Source organism: Vanessa tameamea, chromosome 10 (genome assembly GCF_037043105.1).
Source record: "Vanessa tameamea isolate UH-Manoa-2023 chromosome 10, ilVanTame1 primary haplotype, whole genome shotgun sequence".
NCBI lineage: Eukaryota > Metazoa > Arthropoda > Insecta > Lepidoptera > Nymphalidae > Vanessa > Vanessa tameamea.
This window is the reverse complement of record NC_087318.1, coordinates 10,522,150-10,549,403: the sequence shown is the minus strand read 5'-3', so window position 1 is coordinate 10,549,403 and position 27,254 is coordinate 10,522,150. Positions and strand designations below refer to the sequence as shown.

The 27,254-nt window shown below is 34.9% G+C and overlaps 3 protein-coding genes across 3 annotated transcripts in view; 2 read left to right on the top strand and 1 right to left on the bottom strand.

Moving 5' to 3' along the window:
* LOC113404185 (WD repeat-containing protein 26) overlaps positions 1–17,410 on the top strand; it is a 56,956-nt gene extending 39,546 nt beyond the window's left edge. The window contains exon 12 of the transcript XR_010309262.1: positions 17,258–17,410. The gene's annotated coding sequence lies outside the window, so the exon portion shown is untranslated. The remainder of the gene's footprint in view (positions 1–17,257) is intronic.
* Positions 1,840–5,453, top strand: LOC113404843 (ligand-gated ion channel 4-like). The gene is made up of 6 exons (XM_026645912.2): positions 1,840–1,929; positions 2,518–2,708; positions 3,800–4,117; positions 4,198–4,451; positions 4,679–4,886; positions 4,968–5,453. Exons 1-6 carry the CDS (start codon positions 1,878–1,880, stop codon positions 5,076–5,078), a joined length of 1,134 nt encoding a protein of 377 aa, XP_026501697.2. The 5' UTR covers positions 1,840–1,877; the 3' UTR covers positions 5,079–5,453.
* Positions 5,634–26,972, bottom strand: LOC113404753 (uncharacterized). Its single transcript, XM_064216152.1, has 15 exons — positions 26,665–26,972; positions 26,453–26,511; positions 25,156–25,371; positions 19,299–20,340; positions 15,161–15,184; positions 11,737–11,746; positions 9,877–10,037; positions 7,871–8,176; positions 7,682–7,797; positions 7,159–7,326; positions 6,734–6,963; positions 6,453–6,661; positions 6,251–6,373; positions 5,989–6,137; positions 5,634–5,889 (listed from the first exon to the last, which is right to left on the bottom strand). Exons 2-15 carry the CDS (start codon positions 26,488–26,490, stop codon positions 5,649–5,651), a joined length of 3,033 nt encoding a protein of 1,010 aa, XP_064072222.1. The 5' UTR covers positions 26,491–26,511; positions 26,665–26,972; the 3' UTR covers positions 5,634–5,648.
* Positions 26,973–27,254: the final 282 nt, after the last annotated feature.

The following is a 27,254-nucleotide window of genomic DNA, read 5'->3' as shown; positions in this document are numbered from 1 at the left end:
AATGTTTTTTTTTTGCTTACTGTATTGTACCTATTTCTAAATTCGTGTTGCAAGGTTTTATTTTATTAGAATCCATTCTATAAGTACTTATTATTAAAAAAAATATTACAATGATGTAAGCATGTTAATAAAGTTCCTTTTTAGTACGGGTTTTTTTATTACTAAATAAAATAACGTTACTATTGGAAATTATTATTATAAATTATTGCGTTGTATGGATTTGTACTTGCGATTTCCTTAAAATTTTCATATACTTCGGACATGTAGCTTTTAGATTAAAAACTCTCAACATATTGACAAAATGTTTAATATTGACAATATTTAAGTAGTACTAACAGTATCTAGACGAGAAAATTAGTAATCTGGTGGTAAATATTTTTTCACTCAGAGACACTGTAAGAAATAACGGGATCAAATCTAAATATCATTAGTGCCTATAATTACAGAGGATCATTCACCGGTAGTAGAAAAATTGATGAGTAATGACCCAGATCTGCATAGTGATATATCACTTGTGAAATGTTTGTATATTTAAACAACTGTAGGCCACTGCAACAATTTAAAACGCACTTAGTCTATTCTGCCGTGCGGGCTATTGAAACATCTCCCCGTATTCCGACGTCTTAAGTTTAGGGCTTTGTGCAAGCCTGTCTGGGTGGTACCTAATCACCCTCTCATCAGATATTCTACCGCTAAACAACAGTACTCAGTATTGTTATGTTCCGGTTTGAAGGGTGAGTGAGCCAGTGTAACTACAGGCACAAGGGACAAAACATCTTCGTTCCCAAGGTTGGTGGCGCATTGGCGATTTAAGGTACGGTTAATATTTCTTACAGCGCCGTTGTCTATGGGCGGCCAACATATACAATAAAAAATAGTTTTGTAAATAATAATAACTCAATAAGAATTGATGAACACTTTCAAATCCTTTAAAAGATCATTTATTACTTATTTAAAAACATCGTGGGTTAAAGAAAATAATTTAGCCTGAGCGTAATGGGTGATAATGGACGTTGACCTTTACTAAAGGATTGGAGAGATGATTTTTATTAAAATTATACGATGGCGATGCGATCACTAATAGGGTTAGTACTCGGGTTATTAATACATTTTTAAACTGCAATAGATTACCGAACCGAATTTTCATAATCTGTCAACGAACCAGTAACAATTATAGCGATACAATGTAAAAATACCCTGAGAATATTAGTCTGTCCTTGTGGCGCCGCGCCGGACGCAAGCACGATAGTGCGCCTACGCATCGGCGCTTACAGAAGTGCAATAACTGTGGTGTAGTCAACGAAGAGGGCACAATTTGTAAAACTGCCATGAGATATAATCACATGTACGTATCGTATCGTATATTATGCTTTTAAAACATCAGATGATATTAAACATATAGTAACATATATATGAAGAAGGATTTCTAACGATTGTCCTCTAATTATTTTTTTTCTTCGCAGTCAGCAACGCCTGTCATGTTTAATGATAAAGTAAAAATATAAATATGTTGTTTTTTAGTCTGTAAATTTTTCAGTGTCCGAATTTTTCCATATCTGGGCATTTTCTAAGGAATATTAGCGTTAGTTTAGTTCATGCAGATATTTACACCAGTTATATATTATCAATACTTCATTGTTAATTTATCTATCGCAACACTTTATTATCTTCTATTAAATTGAGCATACTATATAAGAATATTACTTTAATTTCATTTTCTTTTCGTGTCCATAGACATTTTATTACTCCTACTGATCACTCGCGAAATGTTTACCTTGTATTTAAAATATAATTACTTTGTTTAAAAAAAAATGTTGATTAGAACTGATTGGACGCATCCACGCAGAGCCCTTATTCCAAATGGTAGTCAGTGTAAAATGGCGTCCGGATCGGCAGCGTTGCTGATAGTACTTCACATCTTTATTATCGGTAAAAAATAATATACCCTATTCCATACTCTTGAAAAGGTTGCGCTCAGGTGTGTTTTGCTATCGTATCAGGTTTATCCCTTGTTGAACTAAAGCTATTAAACTTTTATTGATTCGTAACCATTTGAATTGTAAATACCTATAACTGAAATTGTTTGTGGGTGTTAGAATATTAGTGACTAGAGTTATTACTATTGGATTTTAAATCACTTTGTGAGATTATATTGGAACATTTAAATCCTTGATAGACCTAATTCATCAACTACTGTTTAAATAATAATGTGGTAGCCCCGTTGTGGTGACGTCATTGATATGACAAAAATAATATTAACAGCTAGTAATCAACAAATCAAAATATTATTTCGTTTGGAATCGTCATGTTGCAGTGCTGAATTAAATATAAAGCTACCACCGGTTCAGAAAGTAGATTTTAGCGAGAAGAACCTGCAAGATACTCTTTTCACCATTTTATAACTAACAATTGACAAACGTCAATTTTCAACGCGTAATATTTGAATGAAATCTTCAGAAATTTTAGTAAACGGTTTTCCCAGGTAAAATATTATTCATTTTAATACTGATTTAATAGGCGCAAGAAGAGTAACGTGTTTGTGTGATAATGTGACGTCGATATCGACTCAAGTGGATCTACTGCTGGCGGAATACGACCGCGGTGCTTTTCTCGTCTCTCCCGTGCACGTAAAGGCCGCACTCGACGTACAACATGCTACCATTGACGAGAAGACCTCTACTGTCAGATTGTTAGCCGCACTGTATTTGGTACGTAATTAATATAAATTGAAACATTTACACTCCTATATACGGAACACCGATGAGTGTTTTTTTGTTATTTCATAAGTAGGCGGACGGGCAAATAGGACATCCGATAAGTAGTCACCATCGCCTATAGACATTGGCGCTATATATGGAATATTGCCAATGTGGTACCAAACTTTGGAACTTAAATGTTATGTCCCTTGTGCCAGTGGATCACTTTGAAGGATCAAACCGGAACACAACAATTCTAAGTATTCCTGTTTGGTAGAATAGCTGATTAGTGGGAAATATCTACCCAGACGGACGCAAAGCTAAGTACTTATCAGCTATGAAAAAAGTTCGTAGCAAATGTCTGGGTTAACATAACAGGAGGTCTTTGCCCAGTAATGGGACACATATCCAGATTCAATATTACAGTAAAATGTGCACTACAGCGTTTATCACTGACGTCACATAATATGAGTTTCTATATTTAATTGTAGATATAAGAATTTCTAATTGGGTAAAAGTAAATATTCTGTTTGATCATATACGGAATGTTTTTTCAAAGTATTCTGAAAATACATAATTATCAGGAGCAGCGAAAAGTAGTCAAAAATGTTCCCAGACCTATTTTGATAAAAATTGATTTCTGTTTTGTGATAATTTGGCTAACCCATCCAGCAGATAATCCCGTCAAATAATAACTTATTCTGCCGTTAAACAGCACTATTTTTGTGTTCTGGTTCGAAAAGTTTCAACCCGTGTACTTATAGGCACAACCCGCACAACAGGTGTGACTACTTAGTTGGTGGAGCATTGGCTATGGTTACAGTTATATTTCTTACAGCGCCAATATTTATTGGTCGGTGAGAACCACTGAAGGAAGTGGACTATTGTGTATTTACCAGTCTGCCTAAAGAAATATATATTTATAAGCTTTATCGAATCTATCTATAAATAATATTTGTTCCGCATTAGTATGGTTAGGGTTAATTTGTCGAAGTGATATGAAACTTTAAATATATTCATAGAATAATTTTACTTATACCCTTATTTACTATTTTTAAATATTTATAATATTGTAATTCTAGAATTTTCTTTTCTTTTTGAAGAGTTGGGAGGACAAACGTCTTTCTTGGAATGCGACTAGTTGGGGCTGTGATAAAGCTTTAGTGTCAGTAGAACGCTTATGGCTACCTGACGTGGGCGTGCTTAGCGCAGCCACCGCTGGTGGCATTGGTGGAGACGTGGGGCTGCGGGCAAGACTAACCAGCGATGGACGCGTCTCTTGGGTTGTGCGTCTCGATCTCGTTTCTCCTCTCTCTCTCACTCTCGACGCCTGGCCCAGGGATGTGCATGAGATCATCTACAAATTTAGCTCCCGGTCGCATACTACTGATGAACTTAATTTAACGTCCAGTGATATGGAGGTTAGACATGGAAATTATTTAATTATCTTACATTATATTTATTTACATTATGAATAAATGATGATGTTATTATTGTTTAGCACGCGATGGTATTCGAATCAGGAACTTGGGAACTATTATCAGTGAGAAGTACAGATATGACATGGCAGCGATTGGACGTAGAACAGCAAGTGCTAGTGTGGAAACTGACTCTGCGCAGGCGAGCGCCCGCACACGCACTTGCGACAATGGCAGTTTTGTACTCGTGTATAGTGCTGCTGGTAGCTGCTATGTTACTGCCACCTGCTTCGAGACCTGCGCTCTGTGCGACTGCAGCCCTTACCGCTGCCTTGTGGTTAGTCGACTGTAGGAACCGCTCTAGATAACTCAATTAAATTTAAGTTGAAGTACCTCAAGGTTTTCTTGTACTTTAGTAGCAGAAACTTCGATGTAATTAGATCTTTTAAAATATTTATTTGATTCCTTTATTTTATTTATTGCTAAATGAGATACGATTATAAGGTAGATAAGAAATCAAAGGCTCTCTATTCATTTAATTTTAATATTTATATCACGGCACAGGTTGATCGCGGCGCTAGCGCGTCTGCCGGGTTCGACGTCGGCGCCGCGCGCTATGTCGCTGATGTGCGCGGCGTGCACGTGCAGCGCAGCGGCGGCGGCGGGCGCAGCATTGGTGCTACGCGTGGCGCGCTGCTCCGCACCTCCGCCGCACGCGTTACGCGTTCTTGTTACATCTACCTCCACCTTTTGCAAGCTCGGGCCACCGGAGGTAAAGTTTACTTTCAGACCTTCGAACATTCGATTTTTCATAGAAAAATATATTAACGTTAGCCGTAACTATATTTTCCAGGGCAGCAATGCGGAGTGGAGCGCGTGGGCGGCGGCGGCGCAGTTGCTGGACCATGTGCTGCTCGGCGCCATACTACTGACTCTATTCGTCGTCGCGTGCTTTACGTTCTGACAACTTCAAGCTGCTTGAGACGGACGTAACCCGTGTTATTGCTTTCAAAACTAGTTTTATAAGTGTTGCGTGTTTCGTTCAGTTTGAGATAAAAAGAGGAGAGTACAGTTGTTTGAAGATATTTTTCTGGTACCTACGAAACGTGGTCCGCAACTTCGTACTCTCAATCATCGTTAGTCCCTGCAATATTTCGTAGCCAATTATTTTTAAGAAACAAGTATTTTATTAATAAGCTTAAGATTTAAATTTACAAACAATTAAGAATGAAAATGTTTCAATTACCTGTTTTTAAAAACAGCGTTGAAACGATTGATAAAACAAATATTTATAAATGATTGTTTATTTTTTATGTGCCCGTCAAAAATATCTAGGAGAAATAGTACCTATTCTCTATCTATTATGAAATATTTTATTCGTTACATAGAATCTAATAATAAAAACGATATTTCTAAATGATCATGTTTTAATTAAGATCTATCTCAATTGTACCTCTGAGATAAATCATTAACAAGCTATCAAACATAAGTGCATGCAAACGACGCAACAAGACGCAAGAATAATAAGTCACTACTACGTAACACGAGTCAACGCTCTTGAGCGTTCAACGGCTCTTCGTCGGCGCAGTAACTTCTCGAGCGGCAACAGTGCAGCGGCGACCAGTGCTCCGGCGAGCAGCGCATGCGCAGCCGGAAGGACATCCATGAGTCCAACGCTCACGAAACCGCCGCGTCCCGCATCGCACTTTGGACGTCCGCACATCCACACGCGCCGGAAGCGATCCATCAGGCCAACCTCACGCTGCCACCGCAGTCTGAAAGTGCCGTCGACCGTTAATTTGATGCCTTTTTTCAAGATCAAGTACATAAGAATGCAAATGCAATGATAGTACTATGGTAACCACTAGTAATACCTAGCACCGAGCAGGTCCCGGTACCCTGAGTGCTTACGCACGGGCACTGCCACCATGGGCAGCGTGAATGCCTTGATCTCCTTTAAGCCGCACTTCTCACGCTCCGTGTACGTCTTGCCAATAATGTCGTAGCCCGAGCTCTGTTCCACCTGCATTTAAAAACATTTTTGACAACACAATTTACAATGTTACCCAATAGCAATATTTAGTTTCGTCTAAGAGAGATGTTCTTTTTCCCCATAAAATGAAAGTTTATTTAAACCTGAAATGCAAATAGTCCCGAGCGCACACGCGCAATGCCGTCTACCACGCTTAAGTAGGCGCGCTCGCCCAGTGGCAGCAGCTTCCGTCTATACAACAATTGTGTCGCCGGGTCCTTACTCTCCTATTGAACATACAAAATTAATCTTGCCATACATTCGCTGTCATGGATTAAATATTTATAATATTGAATATTGACTAACAGCAAAATAAACTCTTTTGTAAGTGGTCTCTTGTACACCGAGGTCCATGGGCGAGTGTGTGAGATCATCTATTGTGCGTAACGCGTTGCTCGGCGCCTGCAGGATTGCTACTATCTTTGCTGAGTACGATGTAAACGCGAATAGCGACGCTAGGAGTGTGCAAAACATAAGCAGTCGGACGGACCACAGCTGTGGAGATAAATCTGAACCTACAAAAACGTAACAAATTTAAGGTTAAGATTACACACGATCAAGGTATTATACCTAAAGCGCGATCAGACCTTGCTGGCATATAGTGCCGATCGCGTACGTAAAGCTCTCCGTGACTGTAAGCCTGAGTGCGGCATGATCGGGCGCGCGACACCACCGCGCCGCGCTCCCGAACAGTGCTAGCAGTGCGCCCGCACCCGCGAACACTGCCGCTGACGCAGCCCACACCCCGCGGCTAAACGGCAGCGCGAACACATTCGACACCGCCGAGCGAGACGGCTGACGAAACAAAAAGGCGCCCCTGAAAACATTTACTTTGAGAATGTTTTAATTTGTTAAAACATTTTGGTAATATGCATCTAAGCTCATAATAGTAGCCGTAATAGTAGGTAGAAGAAATTATCTTCTACGTCGCATTGAATAGTAATAACCAGAAATATGATGGTTTTGCTAAAATATCGTTAGACAAAATAACTAAGTATGTATTTAAACTTGCTTTAATTCCACGGTCTCAGCACAGAAGTGCAGAACTCGCCAGCGATCTGCGCGCATGAACATGGAGGTGACGCCGACTTCGAGTTCTCCGCGCTGCATACGCCCCACCAGACCGTTGAACGTACCGTTACTCTCTTCGCCGTACAAGTCCACTTGTTTTAAATTAAACCTTTAATAATAATATACTTATTAAACATTTTCGTTGCTGGCCTAACAACACGCTGCTCCATTACGTGTTGGTGGATGGTCCGGCAAATTTTATCCGAAATAATTACTTAGAGTTGGCTTAGGGCTTGGAGGATATACATCTCGTTTTACATCACATATAACCACTACGTATATTGAGAGCAGGCCGAGAGGATTAATAGTTCTATGACTTCATTAACTGTTGACGTATTTATAAGTTATTTAACAACCAGTCCATTGGGAAGGGTTAAATATATATAACCAGTCACTACGTTAAGTAAAATTTAATTATAATATGGCGTCATCAGAAACTAATTTGATAAAAAACGGTTGCGAACCTGAAATGTAAATCTTCACCGCACAGCATAAGTAACGGATACGTCAACTTTGGGAAGGTATCGATCTGTCGATTTGTTAAATCCGACCATCCTTTGAAATATTGAGGTTGGCTGATCTATTAGCAAAAAATATACTTAAGTGAAGGATTTTTAGACTTTAAAAAACAAATAATAACATAATCTATTTACTATAGTAGCCGAATTCAAATAAACGTTTTTTAAATCTTTTCTTCTTGTAACAGCCGTTGGTAACTTATGCCACAGTTGTTGAAGCTCTTGTTGACTCTTTGGAACTCCAAGATTAGATACCACAAGCGGTTCTCCAAGTTTCACCCGGTACACATCCATCAACGCGTCTGCCGATGCCCATGTCAAGTCTGCATCGGGGAGGATGATAGTATTCTCTAAAACTTGCTCCACATTACTGACATTATACGGCGAATCATCGATCAGGAGCCAGGAATGACGCAAATTGAATGCACGATTTTCAGACGCCTAGAAAAATACTTAAATAATTATTTAAAAAAATGTTTTTTTTTTTGCGCCAATAAGGCACAGATTATTTCGCCAATGTCACGTGCGATGGAGAAGACACGATAAAGATTGATCGGTACGGTCGAGATTACAGGCTCAATTTAATTTTGAAGGCATAATAGTAGTAGACAGTTTGAAAACGCATAAGCTAAAAAAATAAAAAATATTATATGTGGAATGCAAATACAGCTAATCTCCTTGATTAGTCTTTGAGGATTGGCTGTCGTGGCTAAAATTCGTTTTACATATAGTGTCGCAGACTTTTATTAACAACTTTTTTTGATTTTAAACTTGAATTGATTTATATTTCGACACTACCTCACGTGAAAGTATATGGGACACTCTAAATGCCCAAAGTATGTAACAATACTAAAACAGTCAATTACAGAAAAAATACAGAAATAGCTCCAATAGAGTAAAGCTGGAAACTTTAAACCCACGCTTTCCAGTCAAGAGAGGAGTCAGACAACGAGACCCCTTGCGGCCAAAAAATTTTATTTCAGTAATAGAGTCTATTATAAGCAAATTAGATATAATATGTAATTAGCTAAACCACTTAAGGTTTGCAAAGGACTTGGTTTTGCTATCGGAGCCGAGCTTACAAATACAATACAAGTAGGTTTAGAAATGAATATCACAAAGGACAGTTATGACTAATTTCACAAAATCAAAATTAACGGTTGAATAACATAGCTTATAATATGTAGATCTTTATATATATTTAGGAAAACAAATTGAATTCGGCAGTGATAGCTATGAATTAGAAGTAAAAAGAAGAGTCAATCATACATGAAATAAATATTGGAGTTACAAGGAAATATTTAAAAGCGAAATACCCATCAATTTGAAGAAAAAGGCCCCGGACCTTATTCCTTGCCTAACGTATGCGTGTCAAACATAGAAATTCACCAACAAAATAAAAAATAAGAACGTAGTATGCTAAACATTAAGAAAATACAGACTTCAAGATTCTAGATGGACAAAAACAGTTACTTTATGGAAAGGTTTAAATGGAAAGACGATATCAAAAAAATTGCCGGGGCACAATGGCAATAAATAGCCCAAGACCTAGAGAAATGGAAAGCTCTGAATCTGGTCTTGACCTGAGAGAGGTTCCAGTTGAATAGTAAATTAGTACCTACTTACTAAAAACTTACTTAGTATTATTTAATTTTATAGATAAATATTATTTACAGCAAATCCACCAAATTATCGATTTACACATCGGCGCACATGGAATATCTTAGGCGGCACGTTTTTCTCAACGTGATCGATAATTATCATACTAACATTAGTTATTTGGCACAAAATGTTCATAATTGACATGCCTAAATCGTCCTCGTGACTCAATCTGTCTAATGATGAAAAATAAATGAAAATTCTAATAGTATCTAGGTATTTCCTGATAGTGGCGAGTGCTCTATAAACAGACAAATGTCGCTGGAGAGTCTATAATAGATAATTATAATACATATTAAATTGAAATAGAGGCACAATTTTCCAGAGAGGGAGAGGTAGGGTGAAAAAGAAAGAGAGATAATGAGACAGTGAAAGAAATCTCATAGTAGTAATAAACAAATATTAATTGATAATATAATTAAAAGTAAATTCCCTATACGTAATATTATCGCTAATAATATCAAAAGTTGGTCTCGTCTCACTTTATCTAAAACAAGTGTTGCATTATCACAAAGGGTGTCGAGTAGCATTCCCTCTCTAAATGTGCGATAAGGAGGCAACTCCGGCAGCTGCTGGAAGTCCTGATAGATGCGCAACCTCACACCTGCCTCACGCCCAAACATCGCCAGTTTATTCACATTTTCTGTAATTAAAACGACAGCGGTATTTTAAAGTTCTCTACATTTCACAGCGAATTCACAGTGCGAATCACGGCGTGGCGCAGATCTCGATAAGAACTGTTCTACGGCTGTAGTAATTCGCATCTGGTTTACACTACAGTCTGCGCGTAAAAAAAACTAAAACGAGGACAAATAACCAGCATGCCTATTTGAAACTGTCAGGCAAACGGTCGCGAATTCGCGCGCGATCCGCACGAGATTTTACAGTGGAATTTAAAGTTGAGTACTTTTACTTAGTGGTAGGGCCTTGTATAGGCCCGTCAGGTAGGTAACACCCACTCAACAGATATGTTACTAAACAGCAATACTTAGAATTTTTGTATTCCAACTTGAAGAAAATGTGAGCCAGTGTAACTACAGGCACAAGGGGGCTTAACATCTTAACTTTCATGTTTGGAGGCACATTGGCGGCCAAGATTTATTAAAAAAATGATTATTCTCATAATTATAAAAAAGTCTAGTTTCTTTTTTCGACAGCGACAACAGTTTTTATAAAAAAATTAAGTTTGTACTTAACGTTTACTGTTTCTCCGTACTAAATATTATGAGAACTGGAAAAGAAAAAATGCAATGACTGAAACTTCGTCAGCCATATAAAATTTCAGTATATAATATAAATAGTGTGAGATTAGTATACAGTATACACAAGACTACGTTGGAAAATTATAACATTATTTTACTGGTTGCCCAATTTATATGTATTTGTATGCAAATTGTATGCTTAAATTTTAAACTCAAAAATAGTTAAAAGACATTATTAGAAATGCATATCATTGAAGTCTAGAAATAAAAGGAAGCAAACATAACTGAATTTCAATATCAAATGTAAACCCATTTTTTATTTAGCTTAGTTCTATATTGTATAATATTATTTAAGCACTTAAGCCTGCCATTGTCATCGTTTGTATCTCAACTCGGGCGTCTGCAGTCTCTTGTTTGCATTTTGAATACGATGTGTTGACTTCAAGTAAATTATACACAGCAAAGTGCATTGTCCTTTGAAAGATTTGATTACGTTTTACGATTGGTTTATACTTTAAAATAAGACGGTTTTGGTACACCTGACAAACTTAATTAATGGAAATTTACGAGCTGTCAAACCGTTTAGTTCGACTTTTGGGTATGTCAACAACGTATGGATGAAACTTTTGCCTGCGCCTAGTAGTCCGATAAAGAAATGGAGATGGCTCAATCAGTTCGAATCGAAAAGAGCCTTCGAGCACTCTCCAATTAAATATATATATAGAATAATTATGCAAGTAATTACACATAGTACCGGCTATAATAAGTTTGAGTGGCAGTAAGACCCAACGTTAAATTGAAACAACAGTTCATCCAATTTTTACTTGTCTTATCCAAATATCGTAATCATTTTATTTTATCCTTACCTGGCTTCCAACATAGGAAGGCAGTCAAAAACGTAAGATTCTTTGAAGCGAAGTAGGAAATTATGAATCTAAGGAAGTCCATTTTCACAAAGACTTCAATTAGCATTAGAGACTTTGACGACATATCACAGTATTTATTAGGGATATTTAAGGTGAAGTTGTTGAGCAAATTTTTATTTTTATTTTTGACATTTGAAATTTTCCCAATTCCGCTTCCGTGGTTAGAATCGTTGATGGCGATATTAAGCCTCTCCCAATAACTGTATGGGTCCACCAGGGCTCGGCTCTTAGCCCGTTCTTAAACAACTTACTTTTAGATGTTGTCTCGGCATGCATCCATGACTGATGACATAACGCTTGTTGATGAGAGCCAGCTGGAGCTAGAGCGCTTGAGAACGGCGGTCTCCAACTAAATGTGGAAACCGTGAACATAGCTTGCGGGAGACCGGAATCTAGCACCATGCAAATAGGGCTTCAACCAGCCGTTAAGTCAGAGAAGTATAGGAACCTTGGATCCGTCTCGCACGAGTCCGGAAGCATCGATACGACGTTCAAGCCCGTATAAGCGCTGCTTGGGCCAAATGGCGGGAGGTCAAAGGTGTGGTCAGTGACCGTAGAATACCACCCAAGCTTAAATGGCAAATATGAAGCAAATATAAGGCAAGAGCATCATCCGACCGGTCCTTCTATACGGGAGCGAGTGCTGGCCGGCACTATCTCGGCCCACTCAGGAGCTTCACGTCACGACAAAGGCTTCGACAAAGTGGAGTAGAATTAGTCGGAAGGCAGACCCTGATAATAGCTGAGATTAATAAATGCCAGGCAGAATAAAAAGAAGATTTGATTTTTTTCCAATTCGTGGGCGTATTTTATGGATGTAAAAAATCTATTTTTTTATTATTTCTGGTATTGAATTGTATCCTTAAGCAATTATACGGAAACAAACTATAAACATAATTATTATTCTAGAAATTTCCGACTCAAATGGTCAACGACTTACCATCAGTATACAACTATACTGATGAATTCTAAAAAATGTTCTCAAATATATTGAAATTAAAAATAAAATAGTTTCTTATGCCTTAACTACGACCGGTTGTGATTAGAGCCAACTGTTTGTACAGCTATTACGTATCGCATTATACGGTTCTGATGATTGCAAATCAAACATATTTACCACTCTACTTATGAAAATTGTCTAAAGTACTAATAATTACATACGACTTCGAGCTTCATATGACTTTTAATAATTTAGATTCAAACGAGGTTACGAATTGAAATATATCTGTATGTAATTCTATGAGCATATTGTTCAAGCGTAAACCAGATATACTTCTTTATATTGCTTTGGTGGAACTTATCATCTGAAATATAATGTATAGAAGCCATTAATTGAGTGCTTACGAGTGAATTTTAATTTTAAAATAAAATTTTTAATGTCAAACTAGTACCGATGCAAAATTTGGAATCTAGCTTTATTGATAATAGTTGATCAAAATTAATTTTGATAATTGAAAGTGAATCGTATTAAACAACACATGATGTCCTTTATGACTATTTAATTCTTTTTCCAATTTCATGAGGTTTTCCATTCCAATTTGTCTTTATTATAAAAAATACACAATCTTCCATGTACAATTATAATTTATGTCAAGACATATGGATTCCCGCGACGAGGTTTTATACTTATTCATAAAAAAAAATATTATGCAAAAAAAACGATCGGTTTTATTTACTTCAGTTTGATGTGTTTAGAGCATTCAAATATCTTATGTTTTAAATGTTTGTTACTAATAATGTATTTCATAGTATTTGAAGTACCAAGTTATTTTTTCTGACACCCGCTAAGTTTCTTGAATCCAATACATCTCTTTTCTTTATTATTTATACAAATGACGTGAACTTATAGTTTATTTATTTTTGCCTTCGACTGATTGGACTATTTCAGATGATTTTACTAAAAAAAAAATACAAAATTTTACAAAAATCTTTTAACATTTTACCTCATTTCAAAGGGTATTTTTTAGCAATTATTTTTTTCAACTAATTCGACAATTTCATGGGAAATATTTTTAGAACTTTAAAAATCTCCCATATCTAGAGCGAGGTATCTCGCTTTTTCTTCATTTTCAAGGCTAATTACTTTATTTAGAATTGTACACTCAATTGGTTCGACTATTTTACGAGAGAATGCAATACGACGTACATACGACTATATTTAGTATTCGTACTTCTAAAATACTGCGTTCGTCCCATCAGCTTTAACTCGAACTCCATGCATGTACCTAAAACAAAGTCTGTTCTTTAACGTGATGTAGTTTTTTATGAGCATAATCCGGTTATTTATCAATAACACCCGTTTGTACCACCGACTTAATCAGTCTCATTTCAATAACACAGATGGTACTACATATTATTAAAGTTCATTTCACTTTTCTAGCTTGTAAACCGAGTGTTTTTTTTTACTTGAAGTATATTGTAATGAGCCAATATAATGTCAGTACGAAGTGCAAAACAATTTTCAAAATAGGTTTGAAAAAAGATTCCTTGAAATGAAGTGGCTCTAATTTTTATTTGGATATTTTTATTTCTGCTAAATAGCATATGAATAAACTAATGATATTTATAAACAAGTATTAATAATTGATTATAAAAACCCAAAGAACCGAAACAACAAAATATAAATGTTTTTAATTCTTTGTAGATCGGATTATATTTCTGCCGATTTTTTATATAGACGGGGTTAAATATAGAGACGGGGTTGTTCTATTTAACAAGTATTTGTAGAGATTGTTAAAGTTACTAATAAATATTCTAATCACTTGTGTTTTTATTCTCTAGGTAAATAATAGAATAATTATTTTCTTGTTTGAAGTTACTACTTTGAATTTTCCTTCCCGGTAAATAACTATTAATACTATTATTACGAAGTGATTTTTGTTTATAAAATATAGTTTTACTCAAGTATTACTTTTTTTTCAGAAAGTACTAAACTTTTAGCAGTAAATGAATTGATATCTGAAGTCATAGGTACAAAGCCGAATCAAATAATCCCTCGTAATTATTTAAAAATAATGAACATATTTTACAGTCGGGTTTTTGTATAACTAAAACAAATTAAATTGTTAAACACCATATGCATCTTTGATATTATTCTTTTGATCCTTTATATAAAATATTTTACAAATATAATATGTAGTTGCTGTAAAATATTGATGTCGAAAGTGCGGAATAGTTTATTGTTTTAAGTCTTACTAATACTTTCAATGTTATTTTATTATAATATTGCATCAAACAACACGACCAATAGACTCGAGGGTAGTCCCTGAGCGGAGTCGAGGCGCCATCTTAAGATTTTGGCGGGAAATACGTAGTGTATAAATATGACGGGAATTTGGGAATACGTAAGAAAAAGTATGGCGGAAAGCTGGATCATTGTTAATATTAAATAATAATCTTGTTGAGTGTGGGTAGATCGGTGTCGCGAATCTGCTACTCGAGTGTAACTGTTTGATTAATGTTTTATATTAGTAACTGTGAAGTAATAATTGTTAAGCGATAAAACTTTGTGTAATTTAATTAAATTGTACGAAACAGTTTAACCATTGTTTTGTGCTCGCGTTCAATCGCGCTGACACCTACAAGACCTGTAACCACTTATGATGATGTCAAGGAGGATAATTGTGTGTTCCTCAGACATATGTGTACATTGAATGGGTTTTCTCGTCGAAATGGGATGTGTTTTTGTTTTAGAAATATCTGGAGGAGCGCAGGTGTTCTGATTATATTTTTTGGTAACTATATTATCGAGAGTGTATTGAAGTGCGATTATAAATGTCAATAAAGAAAAGTAGTCTTGAATTAACTTTCTCAGTTTTTACGGATTTTTACGTAAGACAAACTTGTCACGGGGAAAAAACTAGGAAGTATTTGGGCTAATAAAACTTAATCGTGTAATTCATATTTTTATTTTGTCTGTAAAACATTCAACAACGATATACTCTTACAGCGACAATGGAATATATCACATCTGTAAAGCCTTTGACGGCTTGTATAAAATTCTTCTATAACCTAAATAACGTTCTACGTTCATTTTAACAGAAATTGGAAACATCATACGACCTCCTGCAAAACTAAAGTCTTCGCTGTTATATTTTCATACCAGAGTATCACATTTAATCTATACTAATTTAACAAAATTGAAAATTGAGATTATTTTGATATTTATTTGTTGACACTTAGCACATCTATTGAAGTGAACTATAGATATTTGTCGAGGAGAAAAATAAAATATGGTAAAGTGTAAATAAAAACAACTAAATGTTTACTGAAAAAACGGTGTAAAAATAAGTACATTTGGTAACAATGTAAATAGTAAATCTAGTTCATCTCACTCCAAGATTCTTATCTGGAAACAAATCGAGACATTTCGTAAATCTTAAGAATGCCTTCTAATTTTTTTAAGACATTTAACGTTTTTGTCATAAAACATCTCATTATACTTTAACGAAATAAAACAAATAAATTAAAATAATTACTTATTATAAAGGTAATTATTATCTGCTTCTTTGAATCTAAATTTATAATGCGTGAAATTTGCTAAACTTATGTATCGAATTCACTTATAGCCAATGTTGCCATGTAAATAAGTAATTAATATAAAAGTCGACTATACAGTGAGAATCTTACTTAAATTAGTCTACATTATTCCTTTTTAATCGAGCAGTAAATAATATTATACATGCGATTAACAAAAAAAATGTCGGCTTTCGAAGTAATACAAAAACGAACTTAAGTTTTTCAAGTCTCCAAAGCGTAGCAGATCAACCGCGTCTTTATCGACTCACATTAAGCACGCAGGGTTCACGAGGAAGGCGCGGGACAGGCGTCCGGCTGAGTGAACACGTTGCCGTAGTTGACGATGAAGAAGAAGGCGAGCGAGCCGAGCGCAGAGCCGACCTGCGTGGCGGCGCCGCACGCGCGCATGCCGCCCGCGCCGCCGCGCCGCGCCCACCCGTACACCCACATGCGCGCGTACGACACCAGCCCCGACACCGCCACCCACGACAACACCTGTCGAAGAAGCGAACATGTTGAGTGTCCATTTTGTTAAAAATCTATCGTTTAGCGTATTCAGCTTGTGTATAAAAAGAATTATTTTTCTGCCCTGCGATTATGAGTGATAGTAAAATTAATAGGAACTGCTTAGCTATTTTCTCTATGTTTTTTTTAAATTTTGTAACTTGAAACAAAACATAAAGGAAATGGCCCAGTTAATTGCGCACGGACACATTATTTTCTTCTAAGCAGGCCCCCATGGGTTCAAATTGTTCACTATTTAACTCATTTGAATTGTGAACACAATTGATGCATCAGTTGTTGTCATAATTCACGTCGAACTAAGCTGGAAATGAAAACATCATGACGAGACTCGCATGTATCGGATGAAACTCTGTTATACGTGTTTCAGACGATGTATTCCTAATTGGAAAGATTCAAATTTTCTTCTAGAGCTCAAAGAAGGGCTTAGCCCCGCAGTGTAAACTAATAAAAAGTGTAAAAAAATATTTAAACAGGATAGAAATCCGTTTTTTAATTTATAAAATTGATAGGCGGCCGGTCAAATATCAAGGTCAATGGTTAGTGGTCACCACTGTCTACAGACATTGGCATTGTAGAAAATATTAACTATTCCGTACATCGCTGATCGCCGAGAAGCTTCGCAATAAAGATGTTATATCTCAAGTACATGTAGTTATACTGACTCACTCACCCTTCAAACCTGAACACTACAGCGACACTACGACACAACTTAGATGTAGCATCGGCAAATTCAATAAAACCCATTACTGCTGTACCGATACCGATTTTCACAACCAATAGAAATAGCTCCCTACCGCGCCATTCAACGCTATTCGACGCTATAGATTCCCGTTTCAGTTCAACCCGCGACAGCGAAGTGAATGCACGCGAGTGAATCATTTTGTACACTGCGTGACAATTAAAGTAAATATAATTTAATTTTTGTTATATTTTCCAATGTGACATCGTTGATCGAGGTAAGCCATATAATAGCCAGAGTCGGGAAATAATTTATAATGTTTATCAATTTCATAAATTGATAAACATTATGACGAGAGGCCACAGAGTCTAAAAACATAGTTTTTAGAAAAGATCACTTTCAAAACATCCAAGAGCGAACTGCGAAAGCAACTGGTGTGTCGCGTAGAATAATAAGCGCCGTTTTAAAGGAGCATGACGATGCCTTGACTTCTACTAGTCCAGCTGTTGATTCTGCTTCTTATAATGCCACGGCTTCGACTAGTTCAAGTCGTGGTCCCTCCCATATACCTCTTAATTCACCCCAAAAGTCTAGAAAAAAAGTACATCGAGTAAATTTAGATGATTTTGATTATAATGTAGATATAGAAGGAAGATATATGAGTTTCATCTTACCGAAAAAAGGTTGCCTACAATAAAATCATTATTAAACAAGTTAAAGGAAGACATAAATTTCACGGGTTCTCGAGAAACTTTGAGAAGAATATTGCATGAACTAGGTTTTAAATTAAAAAAAATAGAAAATAATAGATCTCTTTTAGCTGAGAAAGATGAAGTACGATTTATAGTGATGAGACTTACATACACGCCACCCATACAAAGGAATTTAGTTGGATGGATAGGTCTAAGAAAGGTTTAAAAAAAACGAACTGAAAGGGTGATCGATTAATTATTGTGCACGCTGGCAGCTCAAGAGGCTTTGTACCTGGTGCTCTCTTAGTATACAAATCACCCCAAAGTACTGGCGATTACCATCACGAAATGAATAAAATAAATTACGAAAAATGGTTAAAACAACACCTCATTCCGAATTTACGACCTAAAACAGTAGTGGTCGTAGATAACGCTCCTTACCATAACATACGAACAGACAATTCACCGAATTCCAGCTCTCTAAAAGCAACCATGCAATCATGGCTTTTATCTAAAAATATACCCTTTTCATCAAACCTATTGAAACCGGCTTGTATGAAATTATTAAACGTCACAAAGCAAATCATATTCAATACTCAATTGATCAAATATTGTCGGAACATGGTCATTCTTTTTTACGGTTACCTCCTTATCATCCAGAATTTAACCCAATAGAAAATATTTGGGCCCAAGTTAAAGGTCACGATAGTTCGAAAAATGTCTCGATGAATTTAACAAAAGTCAAAGAACTATTAATGGAGAAATCTTAATCTATTGGCGTATTCGAATGGGAAAAAGTAGTCAATCACGCGATAAAATGTGAAAAAGAACATATGGGACCCGAGGATATAACAGATCAAGATCAGATTTTAGTAATGCTATTGGCAATGATGATATTGGTATTTTTGAATACTAGCTATGTACTCTATCATTCCCATCAAATGTAAATAACTAACCTTTTTGAAGTCAGTTAAAAACAAATAAAAATTTAATAATGTGACCATTTATTTTGCTATCAACTGTACGTAAATTTTCGGGTCAATTTGACGAATATATTTGATTATATGACATTACTAGTTATTACGTATGCGTAAAGATCATATTCACATAAGAAATAAATAAATGTTGATGTTTTAGGAAGGCGTACTTAATTCGGATGTGATCGGTTTTACGAATTCTGCCGATGCTACATCTAAGTTGTGTCGTACTATACCTAACTATCGATGTTTGGTGATGGGTAGTACCTTCACAAGCTTGCAAATGCCCTGCCACCAAGAAAAGTTTAATAAAAAATATAATAAATCTTACCACTAAGACACGACCAATAGTATCTGAATATAAAGGCGGCGTCGGACTGAGAGCTGCCGTGGCAAATATGTACCCGAGCGGCAGTAACACAAAGGTCAGCATAGCGGCCAAGACACGCGACGGTACCGGCTGGAGCCACACTCCCGCCAGGCACGCCGCCGGGTTGGCCATGGCGCCCAGTGTCACCGCCAAGTGGTAAATGTTCGTCCCATACGGCATGCACGAGTACGTCTGCACTGACGGGAGAGCGCCGTTCATAAGCGCATTTAAGAACGCCATCAGCACTAACACGGAAACCCACTTCAGCTGAAAGATCGATTCGAGCTCTGTCGTCGCTTCCTCTTCTTTCGCCGCTTCTGATTCCTTCACTCGCTCTGACAGGAACGCGGAGCAGTTGTCGACAAAGGCGAAGCTAACTAAGCTCAGAGCTGACAAGCAGCCGAGCAATATCAAGAACACTGTCGAGTTGAACCGCGCCGGTGGGTATATGGCCGTGACCGTCGAGTTATCCGGCGAGTAAACGCATTCCGGTTCACCACCGATACCTTGAATCAACGCGAGTATACTCGGTATAAAACCACTTAATCCTTCACCCACTAAGTACGTAGCGAGGTAGACGTCACGGAAATGTCTTAAGTACGGGTAGAACAACACTGAACTTGTGCAGCCCACTAATGCTGCAAAGAACGTTAGCGCTAAAAACGAAAACGAACGTTCGGTTCCACCAATCATCGCTGTCTCTGTGTATAAGAAAGAGTTCAGGTAGAGTGCCACTGTACCGATCACGAGCAATATATAAATGTAAGGAGCATCGGGTGCTCGCGGGAAAAGTCTTCTTAAGATAGCGTAAGCGATCAGGCCAACGTTTGCAAGTTGGATGGCGACCGTCATCGACGACGGAAGAGCCCATCCTTCGGGTAGTCGCTCTACGAGCAGAGGCAGTTGCACGTAAAGACCATTGACACCGAGCCAGGTGCCAAGGCCCCAGCAGGCCATCAACACATCGAGGAGGATGCGTCGTTGTGCTCCCCACATCGTTATGTTGCCGTTGGCTCTATCTCCAAGACAGGGGGACCTCTCTTTCTCCTCGTTTAACCTATAAGTGTAAAAATATTTTTAGATGACACTCCACATTCAATAACTTTTGTGTATAAAATTTAAATAATCATATTATACAATAGTATTTAATTACAAAGACACATCTAGTGCAGTGCAGTGGCAAATGCGCTCGCGCCGTCAAATGTCGCTTTTGTATATCACAAGCCACATTATCTTTTCGTAATCCATCAATACTGATAGCGTTTTAATTGCTGGGCAGTGAACGTATTGTTCCAAATGACACCGCGGCTCACGTACGCTCTACGTCATTCCTAATTCACTTGTAACACAAAACTAATGTATAAGATTAATATTTCATTAAATGATAGATTGCTATCGGTTCGGGTGCGGGCGAAGCCGTTTGAAATTCAGCATAAGAATATTTTTGGATTTTAATGCTAATGTCTATAATATAAGTGACAAAAGTATCTGTTTCGGTAAGCATTATAACTGACTTATATTTAGAGATACATTCCATTCCACAATTAAATATTATTTATTCCATTTTTTTACATTATTCATTAAGAGTAGAACAATTCTTTATAAGATATGCATGCGAAAATTCAAGTATTAGGTATTATCTATGATTATGAATAATACATATATTATGTCAATTATTTAGTGATAAAAATGTGGGTTTAACAACAGATTAAAAAACTAAAAGGCAGATGTAGCGCTCGGAACATTATAGTTAAACAACAAAAAAGTGTTGCTTAATCAAAAAGCGAATGTAAATTGCGGTAGTGTGTGCGGTATTTAACAATTTGTTTTTAATTCGCTTTTTATATAGCTCTGCGAAAAGTTCTGTTTTACTTTAATTTGATATAAAATAATAATAAAAAGGCGAAAATTTTTATGTATGGACGTTTGTTACTCTTTCACGCAAAACTACCGAGTGGATTTTAATGAAACTGTACAATAATATATGTCATACATCAGAATAGAACATAGGCTATGATTTATAAAGATATTGTGTGAATGAAATATGAGAAAAAAATTGTTCACTCAATCAATCAATTGCGAGCGATCCGTGGGCAAAAATTAGTTTCCTCGTATATCGGTATAACGATGACAAAAAATAGTTCCAAAAAGTACCGTTCGGTTTAGTTCACATCTTCACCTGATTGGAACACAAAACTCTTTATCTCGTACTCAAATCATAATCGCGCGTGGTTTCGCAAATATTAAGATTATCTAAACTCATTTACGTATGTTGCATTATCTTTATTTTATTTTTTTCATGATCATTTAAAAAACATCTTATATGATTGACAGACCCCACTTAAGGGGACTACATGAGCTAAATGCAAGTTTTATAATGCAAAAATGTATATGATCCAATGCAGTAAAATAAATGAAAAAAATATATGATAATCTTGAGGATACATGCTAGTTATTTGTTATTTTGAAAACGTGATGTAATTAATTTGGTACGATAGAAAAAAATCGCAAAGTTACCTATAAAAAAATATTTTAACAAATAATAACTATACTTATATACATTCAATAATTCTGGTTTTTTGTCAGATTATTCTACAAGCAATATAATACTTTACCTCTGCGTCACTTTTTTAGTAAAATCAATAGGTACAAATACGTACGCATGTGTGCGTAAACGCCGTGTACAGACATTGCCGGCCGAGGGCTGATGCTATACAGCCGTGTCGATCTTTTCGCCGCATCATTACGTTACGAGATATTTTTTTGTAATTTTAATTGTAAATTCATTGTTTCATGTTTTCTTATAATAAATATTATTCTTTCTTGTAAATAAATATATTAAGTTAAAATAGTGTAGTAGTAATTAGGCATTTGTTTTTTATTATATTATTTGTTATAAATTTTAATTGTGTAAATATGGGAAATAAAGTGAAACGCGTGAGGAAAACTAAAAAACGTTTATATAAATTAAGCGCCCAACATACACATGAACGATATTAAAAGGTAAGAGTATTTTATTTGTAAACATATTTTTTTTTATAAATTATGTATATTAAAAACATCTAATAGAAAAAATGTGCAATCAGTTCGCATATAATCAGATTTTTCGAGCTGTTGTTCAAATATTATGATAGAGTATTTGGTCAAAGTAAGGAAAACATCAATTGAGAGTGACTACATTCGATCCCCATGAACTCGAAGCAATTTGATATTTTTTTAAAGACGATAATTGTCATGCGTCATATAATGTTACATTCTATGGCACCTAGTGACGTAATCCAATGTTATTATTTGCTGCAAATGAATAAATCTTAAATAATTGTTTTATACATAAATTAATCATTATAGAAAAATCTATTAGATCTGCTCAAATATTCATTGAATATATGAAATAAAACAATAACAAATACCTATATCATTTGAAAAGCTTATGTTTTAATTGTGGGTTTTATACGTCGAAAAATGAATAACCAAATAAATATTTACAGTTTTCATACCGATAATGTTTTTAAATAAAATAAGCTTAAAATATTGTTCTTATTTTTCCGACATGGGACTTTAGTTTGATGAAGAGTATTTACCTAAAATTAATTAAACTCTACAAGACAGAGATTCGACACCATAACCAAGATATTAATATTTTATTTCGATATTTTAAGACTTTCATAAAATGTTATGCACTTTAAACTTATTTTTTTTTAATATTTAGTATACATATTTATATGTATATTTATATGTACTAGATAATTGATACGAAAAAAAATGGATAATTATTTTTACGATATTGCACCGAAACCGGCAAAAAAAACAAAGAAAATATTATCCAAACAAGATTTTTTTTTATTCAACGGCCAAAATCGATAATCGATACAAAATATCACTTAGTGCTAATAATCGAATCGTTAATCAGAACGTCACATTGCCGCAATCACTTGTTACATGTGTCAAAAAATGAATAAAATAATAAATACTAGGACAGGTAGTTTAAACTCTCTGAACGTAATACACAATGCAATTATAAATAAGCTTAACGCAAAATTTGTAATTTATTTGTTTTTGTTTATAAAATGAGTAAGCGTATAACATTTACCGAACTGTTGACAAAAAAAATTAAAGATATTTCGTTGTAATAATGTTCACCTTTGATATCGTCATTTAATGCGAAACACACGTGACCTCAATTATAGTAGCGGCACGCTATGATGGCCGTTTTGACGTTTGCCCGCTCATGAAGTTTCGTATTTAATAAATAATGACATCAAAGGAGCAAATTGTTGTTCTTTATTGTCAATAGTGACGTGCAGTTAGTCATAAAATTTATCGAATGTGATTTCTAAACTACAAATATTAGGGTACCGCGAAGATAACTTTTTTTTTAATTTTTTTGCGAACTCGACCTCGTAGTCGGTGTTATATTTTTGTTTTTTTATGTAATGTGTTTATAAAGTTATTCATTCTATTTCCAATTTTTGATTTAAATTGATTTCGTTCGAATATATTACTTAAACTTATTTTATATTTTTTTTTATTAAACCTTTTTAATCAGATACTACTTGCAACAAAAACTTGAATTAAATTACTTGCAAAAAAACAAAGATTTGAATATATTATATCGATAATAAATTTACATTTCACATCACTTTTTTAATGTGTCAAAACGGCCATCGTATCTTGCCGCTAGAATAATTAGAATATAATTAAATAAAAAAAACCTTAATATAGATAGAATTTTAATTAAAGTAATTCACAAACGATAAAGTTATACCTTTAAAGCTCATAATAATATAAGCGTACGGTACGAATACCGGTTTTTTTAATCGTAACGTAATCTTAAATATTACAGTTAATGTTCTTATATATTTAAAATTCGATATAAATGCAGGTTTTTGTATAAAATAGTATAAATGTACGATAACATAAGATCTGCTTCATCTACTACTCCCTTTTAAATCTCACTTTTTATCAATAAACTAAATATTAATAACTAAGTTGGGCCCGTATCTTCGCCCACGTTTGATATATGTGTTACGTCTGTGTGTTGTATCAGAGGTAGAGCTATTTCTATTCCAAATTTCCCCCAAATCCGTTCAAACGTTATTGCATAATTGAATACCAAACATCCGAACATACAAACTTTCACATTAACAATATTATATATAAGTAGGATACTTAAATATGTGTCTAAACATATGAAATGTATATTCATAGTTTATGTAGCAAATACCTTTCCATGATATATTGATTCAGTAATCAATCAATCAGTGAAAGAATCATAAAAGTCGGTTGCGATCGATTGTAAAACGCGCACTGTGTACAAATATTGGATACATTCAATATACATGCGAAGAAAGAAACTTCATATTGATGTCAGTTAAAAATATTTATCATGTTTAATTATAAATCTATTCGAAAATATTTAAAAATATAGGATTATTTTAAGTTAGCGAACTTTAACACGTTTGTATTTAAATAATTCTTAATCAAAAAAACTATGTAATGTCAGTTAAAGCAAACAAAATAAAAGAAAATATGCAAACTTCATACCTTTAAAACAAGAAAATGACATGTTAGTTCCACGTATTGCGTCCCTTTATCCTTAATAGAATTAATGTTATATACGATTATTCCACACTTAAAATATGGGGATTTGAAAAGAAAAAGGAATTAACTCACACAGCACTTAGTATTAGTATAGAAACATACCATACAATATATTACAATTGCCACAAGAGATTTCAAGGTCACGGAGATGAATCGATTTAAATGAAGACTTCTAGATTAATCGTATTATAGTTAGTTTAATTAATAGTACACTAGAAACGAAAAATTTTGAAAAGTTAAATGATATCTCATTGAAGGGCGAATACTTTACATTTTTGAGTGCACGAGAATATCACAACAATGAGAGCGGACGCGTGCGTGCTGACTGCTGGTTGCAGTGAAAATGGCTGTGGTAGCAGTCAGGATGACAAGCGATAATGCTGAGATGCATACCTGTCGACCACGAGCGACATGGTGCGTTGCAACGCGATGAGCACGCCGGCGCCCCCGTCGCCGCCGACTCCGCCTCCCTTCTCCGCCGACATCGCTACAAGTGCTAGCTACACTACCACGCACAAACACACGAAACTCGCTCACATTATATACATAGCAAAGCAATAGCAAATATTTTTAATATGTTTCGATATACAAGATGCGTACGTTAAACCACATAAGTCATTGACAAGGCAGGAAAGCTTAAACTGAACACAATTTACTATAGAAAATTTATATCTGATATGATTTAAATCTAATCACAGATAGCCTTGATCTGTAACAATGTACAATCAATAATACACAAGGTATACAAATTATTACGAAAGACTTTTTATTAATTTTAAAATTTATGTTATAATATCTGTGAGCGAGTGCACATCACACTATTAAGGAAGTAATGAAGAAAATGATACTAACAGATTGCCACATCTGCGCTAACACAACTATGCAATCAGAGTCCATCTAAAATGTAGAAAAAGAAGAATTGATAAAAAGCCCTTATCATTATTTGTTCATGGTCAATATTTGAACTAATATTTCTTAGTAGCTCTAGATAACTTTGTTTTAAAGCTCAATCAACAATTTAAATAGAGCAGTCTGTTAATTGAACTAGGTAAAGCCTCACACAAAACATTGAATAAATAAAACATAAAATAGGGACATATTTGTACTATCTTACATTGTTGATTATAATTTGTATATTATTGTGTATAATATTATTATGTATAACAGCAGGCGTAATTGATGTGTTATTGATTTTATTATTACATATTAAACATTATAACAACAATTTAAAAAAATATTCATGTTGAGATAACCATTAAAATAATAGCATTTCAATGCTTCCAATGCTTCCAATATATTTTTATATCAAGTAATAATTAAAACAACACTTTAAATAGTGATATTGTAGCATACTAATTACTAATGGTATCATTAAAATCAAAGAATGATAAGAATGTTTACGAAGTTTGTATCTGCATTGATGCCAGAAAAGAGACCATTCGTGATATATTTGTTTAGTGGGAAACAGTGTTAGTAAAGGCAAAATAAAGTATCCTTCACATTACAAAAGCAAGTCATGCAACTACAAAGTATGTTAGCATAAATTAAAAATAAAAACATATATCTACCCGCAGTGCAGTGCTGTGATGAGTTTTAGTGTCGACATAGACTAGAGCTACTTTAGCATCTGTAAGTTATAAGAAAAGCTAAAGTCATATTCTGCTTGGTGTACAGAAATACGATAGCTTATGAATTTTGAAATAAATTGTGCAATGGCGAAACTTATCATGGGGCACGATAAACAAACGTGAAAATTATTAAACAATACATTTCAACTCACCTTGTTAAGCTGCACATGATTATAAAACTGATATATCTTTTGGAAACTTAGTTTATAAGCATTTCTTAAGTTTATATTACACTTCGATCGTAGGCATTGTGTAATCCTTAATTATAAACTTAATTAATATATATTGAGGTGATTTTGGTTATTTATCAACATAATACAATTTCAGTTTTACATTAAGTAACAGGGTCAAAGGATCAAGTATTGGAAAAGAATTTATTTTACATCATTTTTACTCATTACTCAAGACCAACTGACAGTATGGCAAAGACAGCTGTGCATTTTACGTTGACATAGTAACGTGACACTGGCAAGTTGACACAGAGTCTGTACTGACACAGAGTCAATACGATAACATTGCTACAGCAAGCAACTTTCCGATTTCTCAACATCCTTTCTCTCCTTTATCAAGATCCCTTGAATAAATAGCTCATTGAGTTAGATATCTACTTTATATGTATGGCTATAATAACCATATATTCACTTATTACATCTTACTTCCATTTTAATTGTTAATAAAAAAATATTATAAAAAATTAACTGTCAAAAATATTAAGCAAGAAGAGACTCGCCTCTGCCAAACA

What these genes read in the sequence shown, in the direction of transcription:
- LOC113404843 (XM_026645912.2), top strand. Translation starts at nt 1,878, where the DNA reads ATGGCGTCCGGATCGGCAGCGTTGCTGATAGTACTTCACATCTTTATT. An exon ending in ACTTCACATCTTTATTATCG is followed by an intron (nt 1,930 to 2,517) that starts GTAAAAAATAAT and finishes CTGATTTAATAG; the next exon opens with GCGCAAGAAGAGTAACGTGT. An exon ending in GCCCTTACCGCTGCCTTGTG is followed by an intron (nt 4,452 to 4,678) that starts GTTAGTCGACTG and finishes ATCACGGCACAG; the next exon opens with GTTGATCGCGGCGCTAGCGC.
- LOC113404753 (XM_064216152.1), bottom strand. Translation starts at nt 26,490, where the DNA reads ATGTCGACACTAAAACTCATCACAGCACTGCACTGCGG. An exon ending in GGTACATATTTGCCACGGCA is followed by an intron (nt 15,185 to 19,298) that starts GCTCTCAGTCCG and finishes CATTTCGACGAG; the next exon opens with AAAACCCATTCAATGTACAC. An exon ending in ACAAAAGAGTTTATTTTGCT is followed by an intron (nt 6,374 to 6,452) that starts GTTAGTCAATAT and finishes TATGTTCAATAG; the next exon opens with GAGAGTAAGGACCCGGCGAC.